This window comes from Acyrthosiphon pisum, chromosome X (genome assembly GCF_005508785.2).
Source record: "Acyrthosiphon pisum isolate AL4f chromosome X, pea_aphid_22Mar2018_4r6ur, whole genome shotgun sequence".
Taxonomy (NCBI): Eukaryota; Metazoa; Arthropoda; class Insecta; order Hemiptera; family Aphididae; genus Acyrthosiphon; species Acyrthosiphon pisum.
In genome coordinates this window covers 61,826,889-61,841,122 of record NC_042493.1, presented here as the reverse complement: position 1 = coordinate 61,841,122, position 14,234 = coordinate 61,826,889, and the positions used below count along the sequence as shown (strand labels likewise).

General features: G+C 28.2%; 1 protein-coding gene across 1 annotated transcript in view; it reads right to left on the bottom strand.

Annotated features, from left to right (window-relative positions):
- Positions 1–10,836: 10,836 nt before the first annotated feature.
- LOC100166016 (midasin) overlaps positions 10,837–14,234 on the bottom strand; it is a 31,904-nt gene continuing 28,506 nt past the window's right edge. Inside the window, exons 54-55 of the mRNA XM_001947371.5 lie at positions 11,374–11,763; positions 10,837–11,229 (exon numbers count right to left, since the gene is read on the bottom strand). Coding sequence (XP_001947406.2) covers positions 11,059–11,229; positions 11,374–11,763 — 561 coding nt within the window. The 3' untranslated portion in view covers positions 10,837–11,058. The remainder of the gene's footprint in view (positions 11,230–11,373; positions 11,764–14,234) is intronic.

The following is a 14,234-nucleotide window of genomic DNA, read 5'->3' as shown; positions in this document are numbered from 1 at the left end:
ATGAAGTAAAAAATTTCCTCGCCAAGTAAATAAATTATAGAAACAGACTAAATATAGGTACTTAAATTCAGTTTACTTAGCATTTATTTATGATATCACATCTTTATAGTGCTTTGAAATTATTGGTTTTATAAATTCTATATGAAGCGAAAAATGTTTTGGTTATACAATGATTTTTTTTTTTTTTTTTATTATTTTTTTTTACTTAGCTAATTTTTACACGGAGTTAGACGGAGGGTTTTTGTTTTGATTCTACTTTAACAAATAACAATAATATACTCTATGACCGCGCAACGGGTGCACGTGACTAACACATGAATTCCTGGTACTCGAACACACGACTTATGACCAACCTACGCGGTCTCCCACCACGTACCATATTTATTATTACATTTTACATTATTATTTTCACGCTTGACTACGTAACCACTAAACTCCTCGTAAAACGGCTATTTTCATCGCATCGGACTGCGTCCCTATAATTTGTAGAGTCCGGGGCATAACTAACAGGACCCACAAAATACACGTGATGCCGCACAAAGGCAATTAAATACCCTTAACCTCATTCAATAAAATGTAAACATACGTAAAGTATTTTTACCTATTACCTTAACCAGTACGTCGCCTAACCATTTTACGACTTGATAACAATAATATATAATATGAAGACCTCGGAACAACAACAAGACTTCTAAATATTTTAATCAGAGTCAGTTTTTGACTACATATTATTAAGAAAAAAACTACTTAGTTTAGTGCAACAACCAGAAAAATCTGATTGGAAAATTCAAAATACAGAGAATAGATATATTACATAAATTAGATGACTTTTGTTGTTGCACTAAAAACATTTAATTTATTACTAGTATATTATAATTTATAAATAATTAGACATATCCAAGTTTTATTTTTTGGTTTTGAGATCATAGAAATTTGATTTTGACAATTTATCACTGAGTATAGTGGTTATTATTTATACAGATTACAGTTATATGAACAGAAAAATTGTATTAATTGGAGATGTCTTTTTTAACTACTAAATAATTTGTAAATTTTCAATTCGATAAATGTTTTCAAAATTTGAACTTTAAATGATTATAAAAAAAAACATGCCCATGTATTTTTAATAATTTTAATCTACTATTGTAATAATATATGAGAAGGCTTGTATTAATTTTTCACACTTTTTGACCCAACAAAGGTAAACAGACTTATAAAGAATCTTGTATTACATTTTAAAATCTCAGATTTAACAAAAAAATTTTAGGAATTTCTAACTTCAAATAATTTGTATCATTTTCGTGATTTGTAAAAAATCAAACTTTAAATGCTTATAAAAAAAATAGTGATTATGTATTTTATATTTTTCAACTATCATTGTAACAATATATTAGGGGACTTGTATTACAATTCAAAGCTTTTTGACCAAACAAATAATATTTTTTTGATATTCTATAAACAATTATAGAAAAAAAACTTAAAATATGAAAATTAAATATGTCCGTAAACAGCTCAAAAGTAGTCAAAATATTTTGAAAATGTTATGGTGTATAGAAAATTTTAATATAAAAATTCAGTGAAAATTGCATGAATATACGGTCATCTGCTTTAGAGTTACACCAAAAACCAAAATCGATTTTGCGTAAAATTTCCGTTTTTTCTTAATTTTTGTTTTGATTTTCCTATGCTTGCGAAAATTTTAAATTTTAACCTCCCGTATACATCAACTAGATTCATTTTACCATTGAACAAGATATTTTTGAAGAAAATCGAAGCAGTGTTACTGCCCCAAACGTTAATGACGGACATTTGTTCAGTGGCGTAATTTGGACATTATTGTTGAGGGGGGGGAGGGGTATCGAAACATTTACTAATCGTTTTCTTTGTTTAAATATCTAATTTCATCCAAATTTGAACTTAAAATAACTATGAAAAAAACTATGAATACAATCTTTTTATTTTTAGTGCTGTACATAAATTTCTTATGAGAAACCTTATTTTAAATATTCAATCCTTAGCTATAAAAATTAAACATTTTATACATTTTCAACTTCAAAATAATCTGTACATTTTTTAGATTTTGTTGAATTTTTCATAATTTGAACTTTTATGAACAATTGTTTTTAGTTTTTCTTCGATTACTATCAATAAGCGTAGTGTAGAAACTACTTCCTTTGAACTTTGAACGTTGCTCGACTTTTAGGAGCTCGCAATATTTAACTACCTATTTCTCGTATTTAAATGATCTGGTTTGTTGAGATTTACTCATAAGGCGATTAAGGCCATATAATATACACATTATACAGGGTGATTCACCAAGGATGGTCACTCCTACTTTTTCCTTTAATTATTTAATTTAGAATAATATAATTCCAACTATTATTAACGATAAAAATACAAACATTTTTTCGTACAATATGTAAATCAGTATATTATTTTAATGAACATGGTGGACATATGGTGGTAGCAGATATAAAACGGCATAGGCAAACATTTAAAAAAAAAACATTTATTGACATCATCAGCTGCATTTTACATAGCTGTATTTAATTTGTATTACATTATATTTAGTTGGGTTAAGGGGTAATTTATATATAAAATAAAAGTATTAATATAGGTATGCATATTCTAAATTAATTAAGTATCTAAATAAAATTGAATTTGTTTACCAGGTACTGGCTACTAATATAGTACTACCTACCTATAATAATTATATATACAGTAGAGTCCGCTTAAATGGGACACTTGCTTAATGGGGACATTAATAACAGTCCCGAATGCGAGACGGCATTTTTCTTCGGGCAAGTCACGGTGTCCGGAGAGAAGTGCCGCCACCCCCCACCCGGGCATGACAGATTTTAAGTGTCCCGTATTTTTATTTCATTTCTCTGGCCACTATAGCTGCTCTAAATATTAATTTTGACGTCATCGTCAGTAGGTTTACCATCTGAATTATAAATACATTACCTAGCTAATTCGAAATGTCGTTTAGATTTTATATTATGAATTATTTTACTTTTTTGTAATTATAAAAATAGTAATATAAGTATAATATGTATTTTCTCAAATTCTAAAATATTATTTAACATTGATTTATATTGTCATGAAAAATGTATTACATGTATATATAGATTATAGGTATCAGATTTTTTCTAAGTCGTGGTTAAAATGTCTATAATATGTTCAAACAAGTATGGACCTTCCCCTTAAAAAAAATCTGGTTGCGCTACTGAGTGTACGATATGGAAAATGTTCGTTTACAATTTTCAATGATGTGCTGTTAGTTTTTATGTTAGAGTAAATTTAACTATTGTGGAACTTTTAGATAAGAAAATAATAGGTATATGCTTGAGCAAGTGCATGCTGCAACTAAACATTAATGGGGCAGATGTGCAAATCTTAATTTGGGGCCTTTATACAAAATGTAAATAAATTATTATATTTAAACAAAAAACAAAAATATTTAATTGTTTAATTATTATAAAAATAGTATTATAATTTATAGTATAATTTCAACACATTTGTAAATTATCTAACAAAATAGATTTTTCCTCACTTTTGCGATTGAAAAATTGTCAATGACTATATCTCTATTATAAATAAACAACGACCTGACGATCTCGGCCTCAGGTTTGGCGGTGTCCTTGTCTTGACGACGTTCACGGTGATCTCCGACTATCTCGGGCCTCAGTATGGCGATTCTACGGCACTGCGCAGAGCGCACTATTCGTCCGTATGAATCTAACGGACCACAAAGGCAAACTCGTACCCGATTGCAAGCACCGAAAAGGGAAACAAAAACGAACGAGCGGCGACGTCAACCGGCAAGTTCAACCGTGACCGAAAAACGGTCACACGCTCACAACAAACAGAATTTCGTGGTCACACGAGGTTGTGGCGGCAGCGGCGAGCGGACCGCTGGAAAAAGGCAACAGCAGGTACGAAACGGCGAGCGGGTCGGCCCTGGACGACAGTGGCGGGGGGGGGGGGGGTACACCACCTTGCGGGCGTGCTGCGTCTAATGCGCAGCTGGGAGGAAATATGACGAAAACTGCGGTAATGAGAAAACGCGTCAGTGTTCAAACATACTCCCCCCTCCACGCGAGGCTTTGCATCACTTTGCGCTGACGGAGAACTGGACGCACGGCGTACTTCCATATGAAGACCCGAAGTTGATGGATGCTCAGCTGCTGGTCACATAGACGCAATACCTGTGGTGTACGTTCTTTTTTTTTTTACATTATATATTCTCTGCATCTATCTCGGAAGTTCTTCTCCTTTCTATGTTCAGTATGGAAATGACACTGAGACGTTCTTGACTTATATACTTGCGCAAAAAATGTTTGATTATGGATATTGGATGACGTAGACCATTATTGTCTATTGACGGTCCGCATTATTCGTTTATTTTTGTTCTAACAATTAGTATCAGGTACATTTGACCACAACAAGTGAATAGTTAGGTATGATATATGATTACAATAAATTATAAATATTTAATAATATGATCAAATTTGTTTTTTTTTATTCTTCATTTTACTCAAATTTTTTTCAGCCACAGCTTTACAATTAATTTTAACACATCGATTTGGCGGCCTATATCGAATTAGGGTTTTCAATATTTTAATTTTCAAGAAACAAATTGGTACCTATGTAAAATATTACAAATGAAAAATGCTCAAAATTAAAATATCGAATAAATCCGATGTTTAAGCCAGTGGCGGATTTGATTCGTCTCTTAGGGGGGGGGGGGGGGGGGGGAAAAATTATTGGGTCTAAAATCAAAAATGATACGACTATATTTTAACCTACAGAGAAAAAAAATGTAATAGGTAGGTACGAAGGTAAAAATGTAAAATAAATAGTTATATTACAAAATTTAAATAGTTAATTAACATATACAAATTTATATTAGTCTACAATACAAAATCTAAATTTCTTTTCTTCATCGATGCAAAGCGACTAATTATATTTTCAACTTTTATATTATACTCTCTATGAACATTCAAGTAGCGCTAGCCCTACTAGTCTATCTTGACCCATTTGTGACCGCAACCATTAATCTGTTTATTAATCTGATTTTTAATCTGTGCAAAAGCAAAGGCAGTATTAAAATTAATTTGCAAGCTAAGCAATAATCTATAATAATCATACCTGCGAAGCGTTGAAAAGCTGCGTTCAGCAGTAGCAACACTTACAGGCAGGGTCCCTAATATCAGGAGAATGTTGTAAATTGTTGGAAATATTATTGTCGAACAATTATCTAATGATGCCCAATGCCCATACAGTTTTTAGAGGTGCAAATTCTAAATAAAATTATTATGAATGTGTATACTACGTTGGAATCATGTGTTCTAATAGTATTTACACTCTACAGAGGCCGTGATTATAATTCTTAGAGCTTCTATACAGATTTCTGAAATAAATTATTATTTATACATAGTTTGATGTCTAGAGAGGGGCCATGGCCCCTATGCCCCCCCCTAAACGCTGCGCCTGGTTTAAGCACAGTTTTTACTAGAAATATAATGTTGATGCCTTTTGCATTTTTTTTCGCTTTGATACTATAAAATGCTATCTTAGCTAAAAGCTAAAATGCTCCCTTGATAGTTGATATAGTTTAGAATTTACCAATTTTATATTTATTATTTGTATTTTTAGGCATCCATCCTTACAATACATTTTTTACATATTTTTACATAATTTTTAGCATATTATATTACCTATATATCAGTAAACATTTTTTTGTTATAGGACAATATTTTTTTTCAGTTTTCATTCAATGTGGGGCATTTTTCCCAAATTTTAGATGTGTGGGTTTTAAATGTTTTTGTTATATTAATATATTTTTTCTATTTCTATTTTACTATTTAATTAATTTTTAATTACTTCATATTTTTCTTTTACTGTAAGTTAAACTTAAAGTTTTAAAGCTTACTATTTTCTATTAATTTTACAATTCATATTTTAAATTATTCTGACACCTATTATCACACATTCACACCAACATCACTAATAATAATACTTTTTTTTCATTCATTTAAGCTTTTTTTGTAATTTTTGAGTACATTTTGTGGAGTTTTAAGGGATATTTTGTGTGTTATACAGTCATACAGGTCATCAACGTCCTGTCTCTGATTTTTACCTAAAGTTTGATAATAGGTCAATTCACTTTAATATCAAAACTAGCAGCACACTATTGAAACTAGTGAACGTCTTAATAATTAAATTATTTAAATTCTGATTTTTGGAAATTTTAAATATACTCGGACTATTTTTTTAAATTCTTAAATTTTTTCGTAGTAGGTACTTAAGAACTACTGTAGGTACTGTAATATAATTCAAACTTCTGTTCAAACGACAACCCCCTCTTTTCGAATGCAATTTATTTACTAAATTAATTTTCTGAACATTTTGACATCAGGATCAAAATTAAAAAAAATACGTTTTTGAGCTATTTAACTTTATGTACTAAGGATAGGTCCATGATAATGGGTTTGGAAGATATAGAGGGGGCTATAATAATTTAAAATGTTGGTGATTTATATTAATTTATAAACATTAATAATTTGTAAAAATGGTCCAATATAATAAATACTAGATACAATACTACATCTGTTTTATATTTTTGTAAGACCAATGTCAAGGACAATTGTCCTTAGAATAAACATTTTTATAACTCGGAAACTACTGTCTGAATTTTGAATTGGGTACATCGAAATGTTCAAGCAAAATATCTACTAAATAATTTATAGTAAAGAGGGACTCTCACTTGAGGAACAGAAGTCTGTATCCAGTATTGCCACCACAGGACCTCTTCTTTAGTAAAAAAAAATGGGAGTGGACATGCTTGATGAATCACCCTATTTAGGTTTGTATGGATAATGAACTCGATTTTTTGGTAGTCATTACGTATATTTCTCGGTCTACCAAATGTCTTTGTATTTAATTAAAATCTAAGTAAATATATAAATTTAGTACTTAATATGTAGAAATAATAGTTTTTTTTCATATTTGTCTAGAAAAGTCACAGAGTAAAGTAATATATAAACATAATATGCACGGTATTTTATAACACGAAAAGATTATATTTACCATTCCATTTTGCATATTTTGTCGTTATTGCATATAATAGTATATATAATAGTTATATATATAATAGTCAAATTAAGAGCATATTATATAAGTACATATTTGGAAAATGTAATATAACATGAAAATCTGTATAAAAACATGTTACTAAGAATGTCTACAGTTAACATAATATATTATATTAATATAATCGGCTTGTAATTCACTACCTGGCTGATAACATCACGACACATAACAATTGTAAGATTCAGTGGTCGTTATAATTTATGACGTTGGTTGATTATAGTGCAATTAATTTTTCAAGTTTTTATAAATTAAGGGGATCGCAGCAGACGTATTTTTCATGCGTTTTAGATCAATAAGCGGTAGTAAATTCCACATACCTACTTCGGAATATCAAATTTAAATTTTTTATACATGTATGAACTCTTTGACAAAATATCAAGGTTATTTAGGAAGTCGATTTTCAATTTTCAATTTTAAAGGACCTTAAAAAAACGATTTTTTTTTCAAAAATCCCATAAAATAATTACATTACATTTGTATTTATTTTCGGCACATCTAATTTTATATCAAAAAAAGAGCATAGTCTAGAAGTTTATAAATTCAACCATTTTTTCAAAATTACAATCGGACTTCAGGGAGTATAATGTTTAATTTACTACCGCATTTAGTAGTCATTATAGCATTGCTAACATGAATATATTTCATTTTTCGAAAAGTATTGACATGTGCCTGCGCGTGCGAAAGTTTATTTCGGCGGCTGCTCGAGGCTGCCGACGGGCCGTGATAGATTCTCGGAAAGTCGGAAACAATTAGCCGATAAGGATTATTGGATAGGTTAGAACATAGACATAGACATATAATAGATCTATTATATGATCTATTATATGTCTATGGGTTAGAACATTACTAACGGACGAAAATAATAATAGTCAGTAATAATAATAATTATATTTTTCAAAATTTAATACAACCCATATATATTTAAATTTTAAGGAAATACAAAGTACCTATAATAATACTATCTACGATTTACGAATAATTTGATTTCAACACAACACGCCGATCAGTATAAGGTTGTCTGTAAGTTTTGTATTCTTTTTAATTTTTTTTTCACAAAATGGGTAAAAATTGGCGTTATGGGAGAAAAGCTAGACGTAAGTTAAGTGCACCTAAAATCATAAAAACATCGATTGCAAAATTTACAGAATAAAAAAGTGATATACATTATAACTGCGGTGATCGGGTAATTATATAAAATATACAATTTAGAATAATATTCTAAAAATTGAGGATTATTCAGACTGTATTCTTATATTTTAATTGCAACAAAAAAATACACATTTACCAAAATCTGAAAATGTTTTGGCAGATAACAATATAGAACTTACTTACTGTGACTCGGTAAATAAAACATTTATTATGGATATTATTCATTGTAAAATGGCAGACGACAGTTGTAGAACGTAGGTAGTAGTTATAATAATATATACTAATATTCTATATGCATATATTATTATTATCGACGGCTATTATATCAGACAAAAAGATGTATCTTATAAAATATTTAATTTTTTGTTCGTAATTTATTATATTTGAGTCTGCTATGGCACATGTTTTGTAATTGTAACACTTTCCTCCAGGCACGCATACAAAAAAAATCTGGTGAGGGGTGGTTCACAGGTTTGATGTATGAAAAAATAAAAAGAGGCGACGATTTTTGGAAAAATAATATGCAAAGTAAAATTAAAACGTTTAGAATCTTTTACCCGTCCTAATCAAAGAAAACCTTTGGCAATAAATGCACAAATATTTTTTTTTTAATCTTTAATATATATATATATGTATACGTATAATTTCATAATATTGTTATAATTTTTACCCGTGAGTATACTAATTGTGTTTGTCATTTCTTATTTGTCTCGCTGACTTTTACTCTTAATTGTATCTATCATTATATTATCTACATAGGTACCTATACGATAATACGTCATGGATATCATAATATTTAAAATTCATATACAAGACAGTGCGTATTATCAATAATTACAATAATACAGTTTATAATTTAATTTTAAAAAATATTATCATAGTAATATACTTAAATATTAATTAATTATTTATATCGAACTTCATGTTTCAATATATAGTATTTGAAATTTCTAAAATTGGTAAAATAATGTGGTAAATATTTTGGTAGAAGACATTTTTTTTTTACTTTTTTCCTTGGTTACATGGTTTTAGAATTAATTGCTGTAGTATATGAACGTGAGTTTCCTTTTCCTATCGGGGATGGTTTGTAACACTACTTTTTTAAATAGTTGTATTTGTATAAAAAAAGTTAAGTAATGTAATAGTTAATAACTATGAAATAACAAAGTGATTCTCTCGTGTAGTATAATGTAATTGTACATTTTTGCGAATTGCAGGAAAGCCGAGTAATGAGTAGGTAATATAATAGTAAAAGATAACGCGTGCAATTGAACTTATATTGTCATTTTTATAGCATTTTAATTATGCGTAGTTCTGAGAATTCGTAATACCATTGAAGTGTTGACCGATAGTCCGTGGCATGCGATAATGGATTACACACACTAATGTTCATTTACTACTCACACATAGACATAGTCCAAATGTTCATGTTATGTGAATTGCCTAAATATTACTCATTAAAACATGATACACTGGAGTCCCCTTAATTAAACTAAAGTTATATTTTTTTATATTTTTTTTGCATAAATATTATAATTTAGGTTCCATATTATTTTATATAGGTAATATTAAATTTTTTAGATCAAATTTTAAGTGCATATTATTTGTTTTTAAATGCATATGTCATATGTGCATAGTGCATACATATTTTGAGGTTTTTTAGAAAGTACCTTCTAGAAGTCCTCAGCTAATAACGTAGTGCAGTGAAATATTTGATCAGGCAATTTAGATCCATTTAGAAATACTCTACAATTGAATATAACCTTAGTCAAACAAAGGGCTGTTTGATTATTTTTTTTTACCTCTCGATTATTGATTTCACGTTTTAATCGGGTATCAAACCAATACCCGATTTTTTTAATGAGTGATTAACCGATTAATCGATTTTTTTTATCATGGGTAAATTGATTCTTTATTTTTTACACAATTTCAAACAAGATATGCAGGATGACATGTAGATGTAGATGTCCACTTTTATATTATATAAATATAATATGCTATTAATTTTATTATTATTATTATTATTTGGTTAATCGGAAATTCGATTAATTGATTTTTTGGCAATTAATTGAATTTTATATAAACTGTAAAATAATCGATAAAAAAAAATAATCATCGTAATGATTGATTAATCGAAATAATCGAACAGCCCTGGTCAAACGTTTAGAATAAGTACTCAATACTTAATGGACAAACATAATCATTAATTATCTTTATGAACACTAGGTAGGTGCTTAATCATACAATTTTAGCAAACCCTAATCAACTGTAATTGTATGTAACTATATTCACAAAATTCCTATTTTTAATATTTATTTTTAAAAACTACAATCACACAATCATATAATTTTTAATTTATGGATAAATTTGTTTAAAAATCTGTAGTTTCAAATTATTTTTCCATCTTATTTAGAATATATTATGTTAAAATTACTTTTGTCTGTATCTAATAGAATTATTTCTGTCTTACTAACAAAATTGATTCCAATAACACAAAAACTCTGCTTTAAATAAAATATTAACACAAAGTTTAGGTATACAGCAATATATTTATTTTGAACCTTTAAAATAAAAACTGGAATAATGAAATGATTAATACAATCAGGCAAGTTCAAAAAAAAAAATGTATACAAAAATGATGAAGTACACAAAAAATATTATTAAAAAATATTTCATTTTAAAAAACGGTATAATTAAAAACTTTTTTCTTATTTTTTTTTTTTTTTACTAACTTAAATTTAATGAAAATAATTAGGTTGTAATAAGTTCAAACCATTCTCTAAGTGCATCACTTAATACACCAGGCAACTTATCTACATCCCTTAAAATAACATAAAATGGAAATGGAAAATTATCCATGTATGATTCAATACGAACTGAATTATTTTCAAATATAGGCATTTTGATGTCCAGGATAGATTCCTAAAAAAAAATATTATTATATAAATAAACATCATTAATAATTGTTTAAGATAATATGTTTTATTAACAAAAATTAATATTTTAAATATTCAATTTTTGAAACTGTTATATAAAGTTTTTAACCATCTAATATTTTTAATTTACCTTTGATTTAGGATTGTCAATAACAATAAACACAATAAATATTCCATTGACTTTAGCCGCTCTGATGGCATTTTTTACAACATCTGGTCCTTCGCTTTTTATACCACGACCATCACTCATAATAACCAATAATTGAGCTGGTCGATCACCGGTATCTAATTGTCCTCTGTCTTCAAATACTGCCGTAGCTAATTCTATAAGTTCCCCAACTTTGGTCTTTTGTTCATCAAAGGTAAAATTTTGCATTAGCTTACAACCCGTTTGATCACTAAATGGTTCACCTAATGGATGAACAATTTTAGTTTGTTCACCAAAACTCATTACTCCTAACTCTCCAGCTTCCACTAGTGTGAGAGCTTTACTTACGAGTGCTAGGGATTCAAAGGCTAACTAAAAGCAAACAAATTAAAAAAATTATTAACATATTATTTTTGTAAATATTCAACAGTAAGTTGGGTTTTATTTGTAAAATATTATATTAATAAAATATCTATAAATTAATAAATTAGTATTAAGGATAATATTCTCAGTGGCAAAGCGTCATAGGAGACAATAAGATTATGTCTACCGACACAGAAAACAGACCTATAATTTAAATACATCATTATTTTAAATGTTATAATAATATTATAATATATTTCAATATTTTTGTCAAAATCTATTGTTTTGTTAAAATCAGGAAGTAAACATCCAAAATATACAGTATGAAAATAAATGAGATGACTCGTTTTTCCAGGCACGATATGCAGGGGGAATTGGATAGCGAGAAGAGGGCTATAGTTGCGCTATGAGACACAACTCATTGTTCATATATTGTCATTATAATTGATTTTTTTTTTCAATATCTCCTGACCTAGAGACTCATGCCTTCCACTGAATATTATGTTTATTTATAGAAATAATTATTTAAATAATTTATGGCCACAGGCGGCAACAGTACAGTTAGTATTATGATATAATATACATAAACATAATATGACATCTGGGTAATTAATTTATATTTTAAAACATTTCAACATTATTAAATATCAAATCAAATTATTAAAAATTAAAAATTGAGTATATATTAAAATTAAAAGTAATAATTTTTTTTTTCTCAAATTCATCACACAATTAACAAAAGTTTAAGGTCTAGAATACAATTTAGTTTAAACTTAGGTTAATAATAAGCACATTATAGAGCATTACATATAATTGTCAGTATATTTTCAAAATGAAATAATTTTTATAAACTTAATTTAATTTGGTTATAATAAGATTTTTAGTAGAAGAGATTAATGAAATATTAAAGTGAATATGAACTAACATAAACCTATATTTTCATAGATATATTATGAATGGAGTAATCAAGGTTTCAACTCATAAATTAAGGGTCCTGGTGCCAGTTTTTCAAATTTTCCACAATTCTATAAAATTTAAAAATAAAATTTTATATTTTAGTTGCCACCTCAATTATGAGACTTTTCCACTAATCTACTACTCGATACCTATTTAGGGTGGGTTGATAGGGTGTGTTATATCGAAAAAATGGTTCCACGACAAAATATCCCTAAACCATAATATCCTCGACAAAATATTCCATGACAAAATATCCCGCGTAAAAATATCCCCGACAAAATATAATATAATAGCTGTTGCGATTAGAAGTAATAATCGCACTTTATCTAATCTAGTAATATTCGTTATTTTGATAATGGTATTATAGTGTCATTTTATATCATAACCTACAGTGCGTGTCGTGATCATTTAACAGTCTTAAATCAAATTTTTTAAGTAACACTTTTTATTTAATTAAAAAATGCTAGAATTTGTTAAAAGCCAAAAAGGCAATAATTTACTAATATTTGAAGGATATTTATTCAGTATACACCGAAAGAGTGAAGAAAAAATAATTTGGCGTTGCACTGAGTATAAAAGAAAAAAATGTTTGACAAAATGTTACACAACCACAGACGGCGAATCAGGTTTGTTGATTTATGATTAAATTTTAGGACGTGGATATAATATATAATAATAAAATATAAGAACTGTCGATACCATTGATCTTATAATATTATATGTATAATCAACAAAAACCCTTCTTAAACTATGTGTAAAAATATGTTACGGTTTTATCAGATTTTTAAGTAATATACAATTGATGACAATTGTAAAACGAATACTGCTCGTACGATTATTCTCAATAAGCCTGGATATAATAATATTATATTGTCATATAATGTCAAAAATTTTTTGTAGGGGAATTTCTTGGTAAGAGAGGAGATCATGAACACGCTCCAGATGCAGCCGGATTAGAATCAAAGAAGGTAATAGAATGAATAAAAAAAGCTAGTGATTCTAATCAGACAACAAGAAATATTATAAGCGAGGCATTTTCTCAGTCATTTATGCCAATTGCAGCTAGGTTACCTTCAATTGATGCGCTTAGTCGAACATTTCAACGTTCTCAAAATCGAAATAATGTACCTCCGCCCAACCCTATGACTGTTGATTCTTTAGTAATACCTAGCGAATAACCCTAAGTAATTTACCTTTTTTGCTATATGACAGTAAAAATAATGAATATTGGGATATTAATAACAGAATATTGATATTCACAACAAATGAAAATTTAAATATACTGAATGACTCCGAAATATGGTTTGCAGATGGAACGTTTAAATCTGTACCCAATATATTTAATCAACTGTATACTATTTACGGGAATATTAACTGCACTGTATATCCACTTATATATATATTAATGTGTAGTAAAAACAAAAATAGTTATTCCGAAGTACTAAATCAAATTAATATACTCAAACCAAATTTACAACCAAAGGCTATTGTGATAGATTTCGAACAAGCATTTATAAAATCAT